The 14,784-nt window shown below is 56.6% G+C and overlaps 2 protein-coding genes across 2 annotated transcripts; both read left to right on the forward strand.

Moving 5' to 3' along the window:
• Positions 1-538: 538 nt before the first annotated feature.
• On the forward strand, positions 539-3,136 carry ACRALDRAFT_2119829 (glycoside hydrolase family 3 protein). Its single transcript, XM_071023812.1, has 2 exons — positions 539-818; positions 892-3,136. The coding sequence occupies exons 1-2, from the start codon at positions 601-603 to the stop codon at positions 2,981-2,983; spliced, it is 2,310 nt and encodes a 769-aa protein (XP_070877563.1). The 5' UTR covers positions 539-600; the 3' UTR covers positions 2,984-3,136.
• Positions 3,137-3,665: 529 nt separating this feature from the next.
• On the forward strand, positions 3,666-14,389 carry ACRALDRAFT_2099058 (uncharacterized protein; the record flags this gene model as incomplete). The annotated part of the gene is made up of 17 exons (XM_071022924.1): positions 3,666-4,239; positions 4,300-4,949; positions 5,012-5,282; positions 5,725-5,779; positions 5,808-5,972; positions 6,029-6,125; positions 6,176-6,658; positions 6,719-6,979; positions 7,049-8,290; positions 8,353-9,308; positions 9,407-10,343; positions 10,392-11,685; positions 12,468-12,644; positions 12,764-12,998; positions 13,113-13,188; positions 13,305-13,379; positions 13,499-14,389. 17 exons carry the CDS (start codon positions 3,666-3,668, stop codon positions 14,387-14,389), a joined length of 8,439 nt encoding a protein of 2,812 aa, XP_070877564.1.
• Between the last annotated feature and the right edge of the window lie 395 nt (positions 14,390-14,784).

Below are 14,784 nucleotides of genomic sequence, written 5' to 3' on the forward strand. Positions count from 1 at the left end.
CGCCCTCTTTTGGCGGCTAAAATACTCCACGCATGTGTTCCGGCCGTTCTCCATCCTACAATGCAGACGTCTGGCCGGATATCGGGCATGGTAGCGACCCGTGGAACCAGAGCTCTATCCTGATTCGAGCGCTTCCCGCCATGCCTGGCTCGAATACCGGTGAGATAGGCATCGCCGGACCGTACCGGGTGAGAATGGGTATGCGGAGCCCCGGATTACGTGTTGTTGCGAGGCTGTAGCTTGCCCTTTTACTTCATTCCTCCTGGTCTCCCCGCTTTCAGACGATTTTATCCATTCTTCCAAGTTGGGAACCGGGTTCCTGACAGAGGTGTCCGGACAGGGGACTTTTGCTCGTCAGCCTATGGTTCGACCGGTGTTCGTCGGCCTTGGCTGTGCAACTCAACGTGACGGCGGCCGTTATCCAGTGATGGGCTAATAAGCGACGGCCGAAGGCGGAGTGGCTCCTCGCTCGGCTCGTCGGCCAGGCTTAGGTATGCGTTAATATGATATATATAGGAGTCCCGCTCACCGGCTCCCTCGAGGGAGAAAAGAAGAGGGTTTAGCTTGACGAGGTAAACCGTTGGCCCCAAGTCTGGAATCATGACGCTTCGAGACGCCCTTTTCCTGGCCGCCGCGGCATGGTCTCAAGTGGACTTTGCCGTCGCCCAGTACAAGCCAGAGAGAACCTTCTGGCCGAATTGCACCGAGGAGCCGCTGTCCTTGAATGCCGTGTGCGACCAGACTCTGTCTCCGCCCGAGCGGGCTGCTGCGCTCGTGGCCGCTCTGTACCCCGAAGAGAAGCTTCAGAACATTATAAGGTGCGTTTTCCCCATCTTGCATCCTGGACAGGTGTGGGTGGTGAGCTAACTCCCGTTGCGCCAAACCATGCAGCCAGTCCAACGGTACCGATCGCCTCGGTCTCCCCTTTTACAACTGGTGGAGCGAGGCCCTGTACGGAGTCACCCACGCCCCGGGTGTTCGTTTCCGCGATACCGCGCCCTTCAACCATGCGACCTCGTTCCCGATGCCGGTTCTCACGGCCGCGACCTTTGACGACGACCTGACCGAAGCCGTCGGAAACGTCATCGGCATCGAGGCCCGCGCGTGGGGCAACGCCGGCTACTCCGGCATCGACTTTTGGACCCCCAACGTCAACCCCTTCAAGGACCCGCGCTGGGGCCGTGGATCCGAGACGCCCGGCGAGGACGTCTTGCGCGTGAAGCGTTATGCCGAACGCATCATTCGCGGCATGGAGGGCCCCGTGCCCGACCAGGAGAGGAGGATCATCTCGACCTGCAAGCACTACGCCGGAAACGATTTCGAGGACTGGAACGGGACCACGAGACACGACTTTGACGCGAGGATCTCCATGCAGGACTTTGCCGAGTACTACATGTCGCCGTTCCAGACGTGCGCGCGAGACGAAAAGTGCGGCAGCATCATGTGCGCCTACAACGCAGTCAACGGCGTGCCGTCCTGCGCGAGCGAGTACCTGCTGCAGACCATCCTCAGGGAGCACTGGGGATGGACCGAGCACAACAACTACATCACCAGCGACTGCGAGGCCGTCTTGGATGTGAGCCTGAACCACGGCTACGCCAGCACCAACGCCGAGGGCACCGCCATGTGCTTCGAGGCCGGCATGGACACCTCGTGCGAGTATGCCTCCTCGTCCGACATCCCCGGCGCCTGGGAACAGGGTCTGCTGACCGAGGAGACCGTCGACCGCGCCCTGCTGCGCCTCTACGAGGGCCTCGTCCGAGCCGGCTACTTTGACGGCGAGGACTCCCTCTACGCCCACCTCGGCTGGGAGGACGTCAACACGCCCGAGGCCCAAGCCCTTGCCCTCCGGACGGCCGTCGAGGGCATCGTCATGCTCAAGAACGACGGCACGCTCCCTCTTGCGCGCGACTCGAACGTCAAAGTCGCCCTCATCGGCTTCTGGGCCGAGGACGAGTCCAAGCTCCAGGGCGGCTACCACGGCGAGGCGCCCTACCTCCACTCCCCCGCCTGGGCGGCCGAGCAGATGGGCATCGATTTCGTCGTCGCCGGTGGTCCCATCCTCGAAGACTTGACGGACCCCGACACCTGGACCGAGGCGGCCCTCGCCGCGGCCGAGGAGGCCGACTACGTCATCTACTTTGGCGGCTTCGACACCTCCCTGGCCGGCGAGACGCTCGACCGCACCCACGTCGACTGGGCGCCCGCGCAGGCCCAGCTCCTGCGCGACCTCGGCGCGGTCGGGAAGCCCGTCATCGTGGTTCAGCTCGGCGATCAGCTCGACGACACGGAGCTGCTGGAGGCGGATTGGTGCAGCGGCATCTTCTGGGCCTCGTGGCCCGGCCAGGACGGCGGTACCGCCGTTATGCAGCTGATCTTCGGCGAGGCGGCCCCGGCGGGACGACTGCCGATCACCATGTACCCTTCCAACTACACCGAGCTCATCCCCATGACTGACATGGCCCTCCGCCCGACGGGCGAGTTCCCCGGCCGGACGTACCGGTGGTACCCTAACCCGGTGAAGCCGTTTGGTTTCGGTCTGCACTACACGACGTTCGAGGCGGACTTTGTCCCTCTTTGCAACGCAGAGCTGAACATTCAGCAACTTCTCGAGAACTGCGACCACCAGTATCCCGATATGTGCGCACTCCCCGGTCTGCCCATCAAGGTCAAGAACACAGGTGAGCGCGTATCCGATTACGTGGCGCTGGTGTACGTCAAGGGAGAGGTTGGGCCCGCCCCGTATCCCATCAAGACGCTGGCGACGTATACCCGTCTGCACGACATTCAGCCAGGCGAGACGGAGAAGGTGCGGCTGTCGTGGACACTAGGCAACCTGGCGAGGATTGATGAGGACGGCAACACGGTGCTGTATCCAGGCACGTACACGCTCTTGATGGATGAGCCGACCCAGGCGGAGATCAAGTTGACGTTGACCGGAGAGGTGGCCGTCTTGGATGAATGGCCAGCCCCGCCCGCTTAAGGTTGAGAGAAGCGAATAGGGGAAAAAGAGCGTGGAGAGAAAGATTTGTATTAGCTATAGCCCAAGCCGGGATTTCGTCTTCCAAGAATATAGCCAGACCAAACCCGCGAGTTTCTTGCCTGGGAGGGTGACTGAAATTTCACTACCGAATATGTACATGCTTATGGGATAGCGGTGATGATTCTTTCGCGTCCCGTCTCGCCGTAGATATCGTGATAGTGAGACAGTTCCGTAGAGAGCATCCGCGTTGTCATGATAGTTGTCGGATGCGAGCTGCTAAGGCATCAAGGACGCTGAGAATGTGTCTTCTAACCGAGACCAACAACCGTGGAATGATTCATCGAGATGGGATCTGGACTTCACATAAGCGCCTGATGGCGGTGATTAATCAGTCGAATGCTCGCATGGGAATCAAGTGTGAATTCAACTGCATGAAGCCCACCGTGACGTGACCGAGATATCGCAGGTGCCGTCAAGATCAGTGAACATGGCTTACATAAGCTTATGGGTCCATATCAGTCACGTGACTTCGCGTCCTGAAAGTGAACCCCATCATCACGGTCGTGTTTGGTTTGCCTAGAGCAGCATCACAAGAATCTTCCTTCCTGATGGCCTCGATTCCTCACATCAACCTCACCCGAGTAATGAGCAACAAACTTGGACAGCCTCCCCAAATGGCACCATGGCGTCGCGAAACGGGGGTGTCGAGTTTGCCCCTCCGCCGTCTACACTGGCCGCCCAGCTCGTCGAGAACATCTCGGCTTCTACCAGAACCTCTCGCTCCGACGATAATGCAGAGCTAAGAAGACTGTCTGCCACCATCCAGCAAGTCGAGAGCAACCCCGGCCTTCTTAAGACTCCCGATGACCAGCTCCGGCACAATCATCTCTTGACCTACGTCTTCATCCGCGCCGTTCTAGGAGGCCTTCGAATCAACGACCCCTTCGCTGACCGGAGTCACTTGAGATCCGAAGTCCTTCGTGCCATCAGCTTCCTCAAGCTTATTGTCCAGGAGACGCCCGCTGTTCTGCAGTATACCGACACGTCCGAGCACCAATTCGAACTACGCGGCGATGAACCCCTCTGGGTATGGGTTTTCCCGAAACTACTTCGACTCTTGGGCCATGCTCAGTTCCTGGAGCTCAGTCCCGACATTGAGGGCTTCTTCCAAGAGGTCCTCGCCCTCCTAGCGCCGTCCCAGACTCTCCAGAATACGCTTTCGGCAATTGTGGCTTATTTTCGGGAGATTTCCGATGGTGAGAGATCCTGGAGTTCTTCGAATTCGGATATGAAGCATGACTGACAGGGCAGGGCAGCTTTACTTTTGCAGCTGCGTGACCTATTACCCCCCTCGCCGATCGCAAGAGATGTACCACTACACGTAACACTGCCGGACGATAACACCTTGGTGCTAGTCATTGGGAAAAACGCTGTGCACTCGACGAAGCAAAGCACATACACCATCGCTAAAACATCCCAAGCCATCCGTCAGGTATTCAGCTTGTTGACTATCCTTGCACGACCACTCATGTCGCAACACAATCTCGTTGGTAGCTCTGTCCTTTCTACACACATGCCCTGGCTGCTGGACTCGCTGCTCTCCCTTCGCTCGATTCGGCTCATCTGGAAAGATCTTGTTCCTGCGAACCAAATACAAATTTTGCAAACAACATTGTCCTTGCTGTCCCCGCAGAGCTTGGGTTCGAACGTCATTGCCCAGAGAAAGGCGTACACTCTACTAGGTCTGCACTGCGCTGATATGGTGCATCAACATCATGAACTCACGGCCATCGATCAAGCCCAGGCTGAGCCCGCGAGAAAGGCTTTCTGTAACGCTTTGCTGCACCTAGCAGATGCTGCCCTCCGGGATAGAAGCATCAGCAGCCTGATTGTATCTAAAATACTCAATCCATTGAGGGCTCTCATGCTTCATTCTCCACAGCTGGGAGAGCTTGCCGATTTCCGTGTATGCTCCGATTTCCCAGGGGACTTGGCAGCCCTTATGTTCCCAAGACTGACATTGTGAAGCAATCCGTCCAGGTTCTTATGCAAACATCTGGCGTTGCTCCTCCGAACGAACTTACATCCGATACACAGCCAGCATCCTTCACCGATCCCGACCTTCGCCGGCAAGTAGAGGCCCTGCAGCTTGTCCCGCAAGCGGAATCAGAACCAGCTTCGGAACTTCCAGCCAAACGTCGAAAGATTTCCTCCGAGGTCGCCGAGCTTCCCGAATCGCTGGCAATAATATACAAAACTCTCGGTCTCGATCCCGACGCGGCTGGGTTGACGTTGACAGGTGCTTTCTGGTAAGCACCAGCCGGCCCTGACACTTGGCGATGCCTGTATGTCGCTCACACACAATTTAGGGGCAACTACTCCAAACTCAGCGAGGCCGACCAATGTGCCGTGATTAACCTAATCTCCCTCGTGTGCTGTGTGGTTGACGATGCTGTCTGCTTTGCGCCATCCGACTATGGAAAGCGGGTATCTCGCTGTGATTACTGTTCCATGTCAAACGACGTCGGGCCACGATCCAAGAAGCTGAATACTCAGGCCAAGACCGAGGCGCAGTCCATATTCGTCAGTCTTGTTTCTGACCAGGCCTTTTTGAAGTCTCGCCGGCAACGAGTCGTCGCCATGGTCTGCATCCGACGCTTGATCACCCATACCGATGATACTCATTTATTCGATCTGGAAACTTCCGAACTCGGACAGTGGTGCCTCCAATCCCTGCAGAGCTCTATCAGAGAGCTTCGTATCGCTGCCGGGTAAGTCAACCGCCAAGGACGGTATGTAGGCACGTCTAACCTACGCACCGCAGTCGAACTCTTGCAGTGTTCATGAGACGGTCAACGGCAACCGGGATTGAACAGACGGTCACGGATCGCAATCGAAAAAATGCCCTTTCTCTCCTCAAGGGCATCTCCGACCAGAACGTGACGGGCATCAGTGAGACCAACATTATGGCCTGGGGCCAGTTGGGCCGGTAGGACGATCCCTTCCCCCATCTCTAGTTGACTATGATCTAACCAACACGAAAAGGATCGTCGTCGGGGACGAGCTTAATCTGGTTCTGCATAAGCTACTTGGCTATCTTGGTGGCAGCAACAGTCTCATCTCGTCATGTGCCTTCAGCGAGGTCTGCCTCTCCAATATCTCGCTATCAGGTCTCAGCTAACCATCATGCAGATTGTCAATCTTGCTGCCAGCCGTAGAGTCTCTTGTCGACAGCTATTTGAACCCTTCTGGGGTAACTTGGCTTTCTTTGCTATCAAAGACATGGTTTCGAGACCCCAGATCAGCCGTGCGCTTGCCGAATTGCTCCAGATATCCGTAAACCAGCTGCTGCTCCACGTCCAGAGCTACGCGCTGCCGTGGCTCGTGCTTATGAAGAAAAAGGACGTCGTCCAGAAGATTGTAGACGCCCGCCAGGAAAAGGACCCCATATCAGTCTTGATGGACAGCGACAACAATGGTCCCATCATGGCCCTTCTCCTCATCCAAGATGTCACTGATATTGAGGAATTCGTCATGTCGAGGCTCCGCGAGTTTGCCTCTCACTTTGAGTCTTGCACACTCACGGGATTGATGCAACCCGAAGCCCTCTCTATAGTTCTCGAGCTTCTAAAGGCTGCTGGTGATGCCGGCAATGACAAGGACAAGAAGCCTCGGGTGAGTGCCGCCCATGCCACACAATACCCCTGCGGAACTTGACTAATGTCTTCGTCGTAGATCATCAACGCATTGACTTGGATGTGTACCCAGTTGATGACGGCCAGTGGCGAACTAAAGGCCAGGTCCAAGAAACAATCAAGTAACGTGGTAGGCCGGTTTCTGGAATCGTACCTGCTAGGCCTCATGTCGCGCTTGGTCGACGTTATCAATGACCGTCAGCTGAGATCGCCTCCCGTCGAAGAACAGAGACGTTGCCTGCGAGCCATGGAGGAGATGATCAACGTGTGCAGGGCATATGTGCGCATTGCACGACCACAGGTAAGGGGCAGTCCATCAACCACCGTGGCGATCTTTCTTTCCAATCAAGGTCTGACCTGCGCGTTTTAGATATCTGCCTGTCTCCTCTCTGCTTTAACCCACGACGATCTTAGGAGCGCGGCATTCTCTTGCTGGGCCGCCTTGCTGACCAAACTGGAAGACGAGGACGTCGAGGTTCTCATTGAACCTACTTTTTTTATCATCAACCATTATTGGTCTCTCTTTGACACGGGCACGCAGCAGCTGGCTAAGGATCTGCTGTTGACCATGTTAAAGAACTCTCGGCAAGTTCTCGTCGGCGGTATGATCAACAAACTGCCTCGCCTGGCGCAGATCCCGTATCTATCAGATGTGGAGTCCAAACTCGAGGCACTACGACGTCCCATGGCAAGGCGGGAGACCTTTGCGCTGTTCGCCGAGAGGATTTCTCATCAAAATTCCGGTGTTGTGCTTCTGGCTCTCCATGAACTAGTGGCGTATCTCAAAGAGAACCAGAGTTTCCTGCAGGCGTCGGCCATTAGCGAGCAACCGGACAGCGTGATCCCCACGCTCATGCGGGGACTCCTTGACTGCGCAGCCAAGTACAGCGTCTCGCAGCCGGATATTGGCAGTCTATGCACGCAGTGCATCGGCCTGGTGGGATGCCTCGACGCAAACCGGATCGAGGCGACCAGGCGGCAGAAGTCCATGGCGATCCTCACTAACCTTGAGGCGCGCGAGGAGATGACAGACTTTGTGCTGTTCATTCTGGAAGAGGTCCTGGTGAAATCGTTCCTCTCTACGACGGACACCAGGCTCCAGGGCTACCTATCCTTTGCCATGCAAGAGCTCATGGACAAGATTGACATCCGGGCCGCTCTGGAGATGGAGCAGCAGAATATCCGGGACGGAGAGCGTGTTTACCGAAAGTGGCTCGCCTTGCCCGAGGGCGTCCGGGAAGTCCTGAGGCCGTTCCTGAGGTCGAGATACATGCTGGCGCAGGCCAACCTACCGTCAGCCGAATATCCCATCTTCTTCCGGGGGAAGCCCTACGGCAACTGGATGCGCTCGTATGTTCTCAACCTCCTGCAGAAGGGGCAGAATCCCCACGCGCAACTCCTCTTCGAACCCCTTACTCGCGTCATCCGGGTCAAGGATATTTCCGTGGCAGAATTCTTACTTCCTTACTTGGTGGTGCATGTTGTGGTTGGCGATGAGATCAGCGAGGAAGAAAGGAATAACGTCACAAATGAACTCCTCAATGTTCTTCAAAATCAACCGGCCGATCACGCTACATATGCGGAAAGGGAGGATATGAAGTTGTACTGCGAGGTAAGTACACGAGGTTCCTATCATGCCTTAGTGCACTCACTGACAAGAGAGGTGTATTCCAGGCTGTGTTTCGGGTCCTCGACTATGCGATGAGATGGGTCCAAGAAAAGACTCGCCGCAGGGTGGCCAAGTCGGACGAGGCCGCGATTGAGCGGGTCAGGGCAATGGTGGACATGATACCGCCAGAGTTGCGATCGCAACGCGCCGTAGACTGCAACCAGTATTCTCGCGCGCTATTCTATCTCGAGCATCATGCGCAAGAAATCGAGCTGAAGGAAGGCGACCCCACAGAGAGGACACGGCTCCTGGAGCGTCTCCAGGACATTTACGCGGAAATTGACGAGCCCGACGGGCTCGAAGGCATCTCGGCCCGCCTACACGTCTTGGATATCAACCAGCAGATTCTCAGCCACAAAAAAGCCGGAAGGTGGCCGGCAGCGCAGACTTGGTATGAGATCAAATTGGCCGAGGAGCCTCATAATGTCGACATTCAAGTGGATCTGCTTAATTGCCTCAAGCAATCCGGGCAACACGACGTGCTCCTGAACTATGTCGAGGGCATGCAGACCGAACCCATGTCCGAGAACAAGATTGTGCCATTCGCGGTGGAAGCCGCCTGGGCCACGGGCCGGTGGGAGAGCCTTTCCAAATACGCCAGCCGGTTCCAAGGGAACCCGCTGGATGACTTCAACGTGGGAATAGCGGAACTGTTTAACGCGATGCGCCACGGGCAACACGGCGGCGTCGGGTTCAAGCAGACGATGCAGAGCTTGCGAGAGAAGATTGCGTCGGCCATGACGTACTCGGCAACGTCGTCCCTGCAGTCATCCCACGAGCTCATGCTCCGTTGCCATGTCCTTACTGATATGGAGATCATCGCCGACACGGTAGAGGCGGAAGGGCCGGCACACCAGAAGGTTTTGGACCTGCTCAACCGGCGGCTCGAAGTCCTGGGGCCGTACGTCAACGATAAGCAGTACCTTTTGGGCGTTCGGCGGGCCACCATGGAGCTGTGCCGGTACGTTTTGTCTTGTTTTCCATTTTTTTGCCTCCCCTAAATCATTTCCTACCTTATGCGTTACTCTCCGCACATACTCATGCCGTTTCTAGGCCCAGGTTCTCCAATCTCGATATTTCATCCCTCTGGCTCGCAAGTGCGCGGCTCGCACGGAAAGCAAATGCGATGCACCAGTCTCTGAACGCGGTCCTTCACGCTTCTCGGCTCGGAGACGACTATGCGGTGATCGAGAACGCGAGGCTGCTATGGAAGGACGGACATCCGCGCAAGGCCATCCAGGTGTTGCAGGGGGCCATCGACGCCAACAAGTTCGCGACGCAGGTCAATAGCGCCGTGGGCTCGGCGCGGGGCCTGGACGCGGAGCAGAGGATGCTTACGGCGAGGGCGCAGCTGACGCTGGCGAAATGGCTGGATGCGGCGGGCCAGACGCATGTGGTGGCCCTGCGCGACAAGTACCAACAGGTGCCCAAGACGCTCTCGGCGTGGGAGAAGGGGCATTTCTTCCTGGGGAGACACTACAAGAAGCTGATGGAGTCAGAGCAGTCCCTCAAGCTAGACCATCAGAGCGACGCGTATCTGCAGGGCGAGATTGCGAGGCTTGTGATTGAGAACTATCTGCGGTCGCTGAGCTACGGCATGAAATACCTCTATCAGACGCTGCCCCGGATCCTCACGCTCTGGCTGGATCTCGGAGCGCAGGTAGACAAGCCGCCGGAGGGGAAGATGTCGATCTCGCGGGAACTCCAGCGAAGGCGGGTGGATCAACTGGGCCATCTGCACAAATTCCTAGACAAGTACATCGGGAAGCTGCCGGCGTACATTTTTTACACGGCGCTGCCGCAGATAGTGGCGCGGATCGCGCACCCCAACGAGCAAGTGTTTGAGAGGCTGGGGAAGATTGTGGTCAAGGTGGTGAATGCGCACCCGCGGCAGGCGCTCTGGGGTCTGTTCGGGGTCATGACGACGAAGCAGGCGTCGGCGCGGAGGGAGCGGGGGCAGCGGATCCTGCAGGAACTCCGAAAGTCGACGGTAAAGGTGGAGGACGGCAGCTCGATCAAGGCGGAGAAGGGCAGCACGGGCAAGTCGGACAAGGGCAGCTACGACGTGAAGCAGCTGCTGCGGTTGGGGGAGAAGCTGGCGGAGCAGCTGCTGCTTGCGTGCAACAACGGCAGCTTCCAGAGCAACCGGACGACGACTGCGAGCATCGCGCGGGACCTGTACTTCAACCACAAGTGCACGCCGTGCCCGCTGGTGGTGCCGATCGAGCGGTGCCTGTCGGCGACGCTGCCGACGGTGACGGGCAACGTGCGGAGGCACCGGGCGTTCTCGCAGGACGTGATCACGATCGAGTCGTTCCTGGACGAGGTGCTGGTGCTGGGGTCGCTGGCGCGGCCGCGGCGGCTGACGGCGCGGGGGTCGGACGGGAAGAACTACATGCTGCTGATCAAGCCCAAGGACGACCTGCGGACGGACCAGCGGCTGATGGAGTTCAACGGCATGATCAACCGGGCGCTGAAGCGGGACGGCGAGTCGAGCCGGCGGCAGCTGTACATCCGGACGTACGCGGTGACGCCGCTCAACGAGGAGTGCGGCATCATCGAGTGGGTGGACGGGCTTAAGACGCTGCGGGACATTCTGCTGGAGCAGTACCGGGTGCGCGGGGTGGCGCCGGACTACAACCGGATCCGGCGGCTGATGAAGGAGGCCCTGGTGGGGCGGGACAACATCCACCTGTTCGAGCGGGAGGTGCTGGGGACGTTCCCGCCGGTGCTGCACCACTGGTTCGTGCAGCAGTTCCCGCAGCCGGCGGAGTGGTTCGCGGCGCGGGTCAAGTACACGCGGTCGTGCGCGGTCATGTCGATGGTGGGGACGATGCTGGGGCTGGGGGACCGGCACGGGGAGAACGTGCTGCTGGAGAAGGACAACGGCGGGGTGTTCCACGTGGACTTTAACTGCCTGTTCGACAAGGGGCGGACGTTTGCGGAGCCGGAGATGGTGCCGTTCCGGCTGACGCACAACATGGTGGCGGCCATGGGGATCGCCGGGTACGAGGGCCCGTTCCGGACGTGCTGCGAGCTGTCGGTGGGGGTGCTGCGGCAGCAGGAGGAGACGCTCATGTCGGTGCTGGAGGCATTCATCTACGACCCGACGCTGGACCTGCAGAAGGTGAAGAAGACGGGGAGGGCCAGTGCGGCGGCGGTGGTGGCGCCGGGGGAGGTGAGGCTGGAGCCGGCGTACGTGGTGGAGAGCATCAAGAGGAAGCTCAGGGGGTTGCTGCCCAACGAGAGCATCCCGCTCGGGGTGGAGGGGTACGTGGACGAGCTGATCAAGCAGGCGGTGGATCCGAGGAACTTGTCGGCCATGTATATTGGATGGTGTCCGTTTTTATGAGGCTATGGTTTTGGGTATGTGTAGGACGGGGACAGGATAGAAGTGGGCACGGCGTGGTACAAGGGCGTATTGGATTCAAGTGTATTTAGTAAAATATGTATCGTTAGAAAAGTATTCGGAGGCTGGTATCTCTCTGTTAGGTGAGTTGAAGATGTGAGATGTGTGATGGGGTAGGTGAGTAAGTGAGGTTGGTGATATAGAGCACTTGTAGGAAGAATGGCGGACGTAGTGGTTTAGGGGGGACAGAGGCTCGGAAATAAGGGGTTACTACAGTAAGTCTGGGCCGACTTTACCCGCTATGGGTCGCTATCGTTATCGCTGCCTGCTAGTGTAGGCACTGTACCTTCAGGGTACCCGTACCTTAATCGGGGAGCTTGGGCCATCTTCCTGGAACAGAGGCACTCCCATTGGCGCATGATATAGCTCTGGCTGGGCGAGAGCTCCTTCCCAAAAATCAGGCTGACGCTCAGTATCCTCCTCGTCGACGACACTTCTTGGGCTCTGGCATCTCATACTCGGCCTCACCCACCTCAAAGGTATGTCTGTTTAGCTTTGGTCTCTTGATTCCCAGCGATTTTGGATATTTTTAAATCTACGCTACCTCATCATTCTTCCTAAATATGCCCGCCATTACGAAGGAGAGGAGGGAGTATCAGGCTCGTTTCAAATCATGGCCTGACATTCCTGCTCTTCTTCATTTTTCACTTTTTTGTTTCTACCCCTTCTTGTCTTCAGTTTATCACGTCTCGTTAAATGCTTGTCTACTAGCTACTCACTCGTTTGGTGCTGATTTGAATCCAGATACGAAACCAGACACCAGTTCGGATGCTTCTGTCAGTCGAGCGTTGACAAACAAACGCCCAATTCTCATTGAATCCACGCGCAATTCGGTCAAACAGACATTGAAGGAGGCGAAGATACAGACATCATATCATGCCCTACCGCGTCGGTACGTTTTTTCTTCTTTCACTTGCACTTTCTGCTCCGCCTATTATCATCCCTTGGGCGATATCGCGGCTCCCTTCCATAGCGCGCTATTGCTAATGACATGTAAAACATGGCAGAAGTGTCGCCAAGTAACAGGGCTGTCTGCCAAGACAGCGTCTGCAAGCACTTGAAAAAGACGATCCTCAAGGGAGAGTTGCGCTTCGGCTCCTGGATAGAATTCGGAGACCGCGGTAGCTTCAAGTGGAAACACTGGGGATGCGTCTCCGGCAAGCAGATGCAGGGTCTCCAGGAAGACGCCAAAAGAGGTGACGGCTTTGATTTCGATGCTGTTGATGGATACGATGAAATTGGGTATGATGCCACTGTTGACCCTGCTTGACATTTGATCTGTGATCTTTGATCTTTGCCCTTTGCCCTTTATGCTTCATCCAGTCTCCTAACTCCCGCGGGCTGCGATTGAAAAAGAGACTATCCCGAATTTCAAGCCAAGATTCGCAAGGCTATTGAGCTGGGTCATATCCCTCCTGAGGATTTTAATGGGGTAAGCTCACTTTTCCGCCATTTTCTTTTCACTTTGCTGTTTAAAAGGAACGGAAGAAAGAAAGGCAACGGCAAAAGAATATCATCGCAACGTAGCTGACCCAAAACCTCCACTAGGACCCCGAGTTCAACGTCCCCGGCAAGTTAGGTATTCGCAGCAATCAGAAGGTTAAGCAGCTGAAAGCCGGTGAGGTTTCAGAGAATGATGATGATGCGGCCAACGTAAGTGTCTGCTTTTTTCCCAATACCACCCACGAACGCTGCTTTTTCCTTCTTGTCAAGCCATTATTGTTAATCCTCACTGGACCCAGTCGACGGCTGAGCCCGAAGCTACTCCTGCAAAGAGTAAGAAGCGTGGCCGCAAGGCCGCTGCAGCCGATAACGACGACGAGGAAGAAGACACGAAGCCCAAGAAACGGTCCAAGAAGGCTGCCGCTAAGGTAAAGGATGAAGGCTCTTCTGAAGAAGAGGTGAAGCCCAAGGCGAAGGCTCGGGGCAAGAAGGCCGCCGCCAAGGTGAAGGATGAAGACTCTTCCGAGGAGGAAGCAAAGCCCAAGGCGAAGGCCCGGGGCAAGAAGGCTGCCGCCAAGGTAAAAGACGAAGACTCTTCCGAGGAGGAGGTGAAGCCTAAGGCGAAGGCCCGGGGCAAAAAGGCTGCCGCCAAAGTGAAGGATGAAGACTCTTCCGAGGAGGAGGTAAAGCCCAAGGCGAAGACTAAAGCCAAAAAAGCCGCCGCCAAGGTAAAGGAAGAAGAGCCCAAATCCAAGAAAGGCAGAAAGGTCGCTGCCAAGGTAGAGGAAGACGAATCCGAGGCCGAGGAGGAGGAAGAGGCCGAGCCCAAGCCCAAGACAAAAGGCAAGGGTAGAAAGGCCGTCAAGACAGAGGAAGAAGACGAAGAAGAAGCAGAACCCACGCCTAGAGGCAGAAAGACTCAGGCCAAGAAACGCTCCCAGCGCCGCGCCAATTTGCCCCCCGACGTCGAGGCCCCGATGGAGACGACCGAAGACGAAATCGTCGAGGAGGACTCCGACCGGGACGAGCCGGCGCCCAAGCCCACGACCAAGAAGAAGGCAAAGGCCGCCAAGAAGGCGGCGGGGCAAGCGGACGAAGGTGCCGCCGGTGGCGCCACCGAGGCCGATGACGAGTTGCCCCCCGAGAAGGCGAAGCTTCGTCGGTCCCGGAGGAGGAGTGGCGGCGCCTGATCTGTTCCTCCTCCTTCCCCCGGCATTGGAAGTTGGGCGACGAGATTCTTCATTTTCCTATTATTATTGTCATTCGTATTCTTTTTGTTTTGTTCTTTTTTCCCTTCCCCATTTCATCTTGTTAACTTGCACGGCATGGTTCTCACAGGCGAGCCGCAATGATATATGTACCGCAATTTTGAGCGTGTTTCTTCTGTACCATATGTTGGGGAAGATGTAATAATAATCTCTCAGGGAACAGAAGAATTCCATGTTGCTTCACAAGAGTCAAGTCTTTTCCCGTTTCTCTACATAAACGTGTCCCCAGACGAGGTGGTCGGGTTCATACTGCGTGCTAGGTGAACACCAACACGTCTATCCGCTCAGAAAAGTACAGACGCAAATTAATTCATTCC

The sequence above is a fragment of the Sodiomyces alcalophilus genome, assembly GCF_042370955.1.
Source record: "Sodiomyces alcalophilus JCM 7366 unplaced genomic scaffold ACRALscaffold_2, whole genome shotgun sequence".
NCBI lineage: Eukaryota > Fungi > Ascomycota > Sordariomycetes > Glomerellales > Plectosphaerellaceae > Sodiomyces > Sodiomyces alcalophilus.

Bases quoted from the DNA above. Each gene is read 5' to 3' on its own strand.
- ACRALDRAFT_2119829 (XM_071023812.1), top strand. From the start codon at position 601: ATGACGCTTCGAGACGCCCTTTTCCTGGCCGCCGCGGCATGGTCTCAA. The intron at 819-891 runs GTGCGTTTTCCC...CAAACCATGCAG, and splicing joins AAGCTTCAGAACATTATAAG to CCAGTCCAACGGTACCGATC.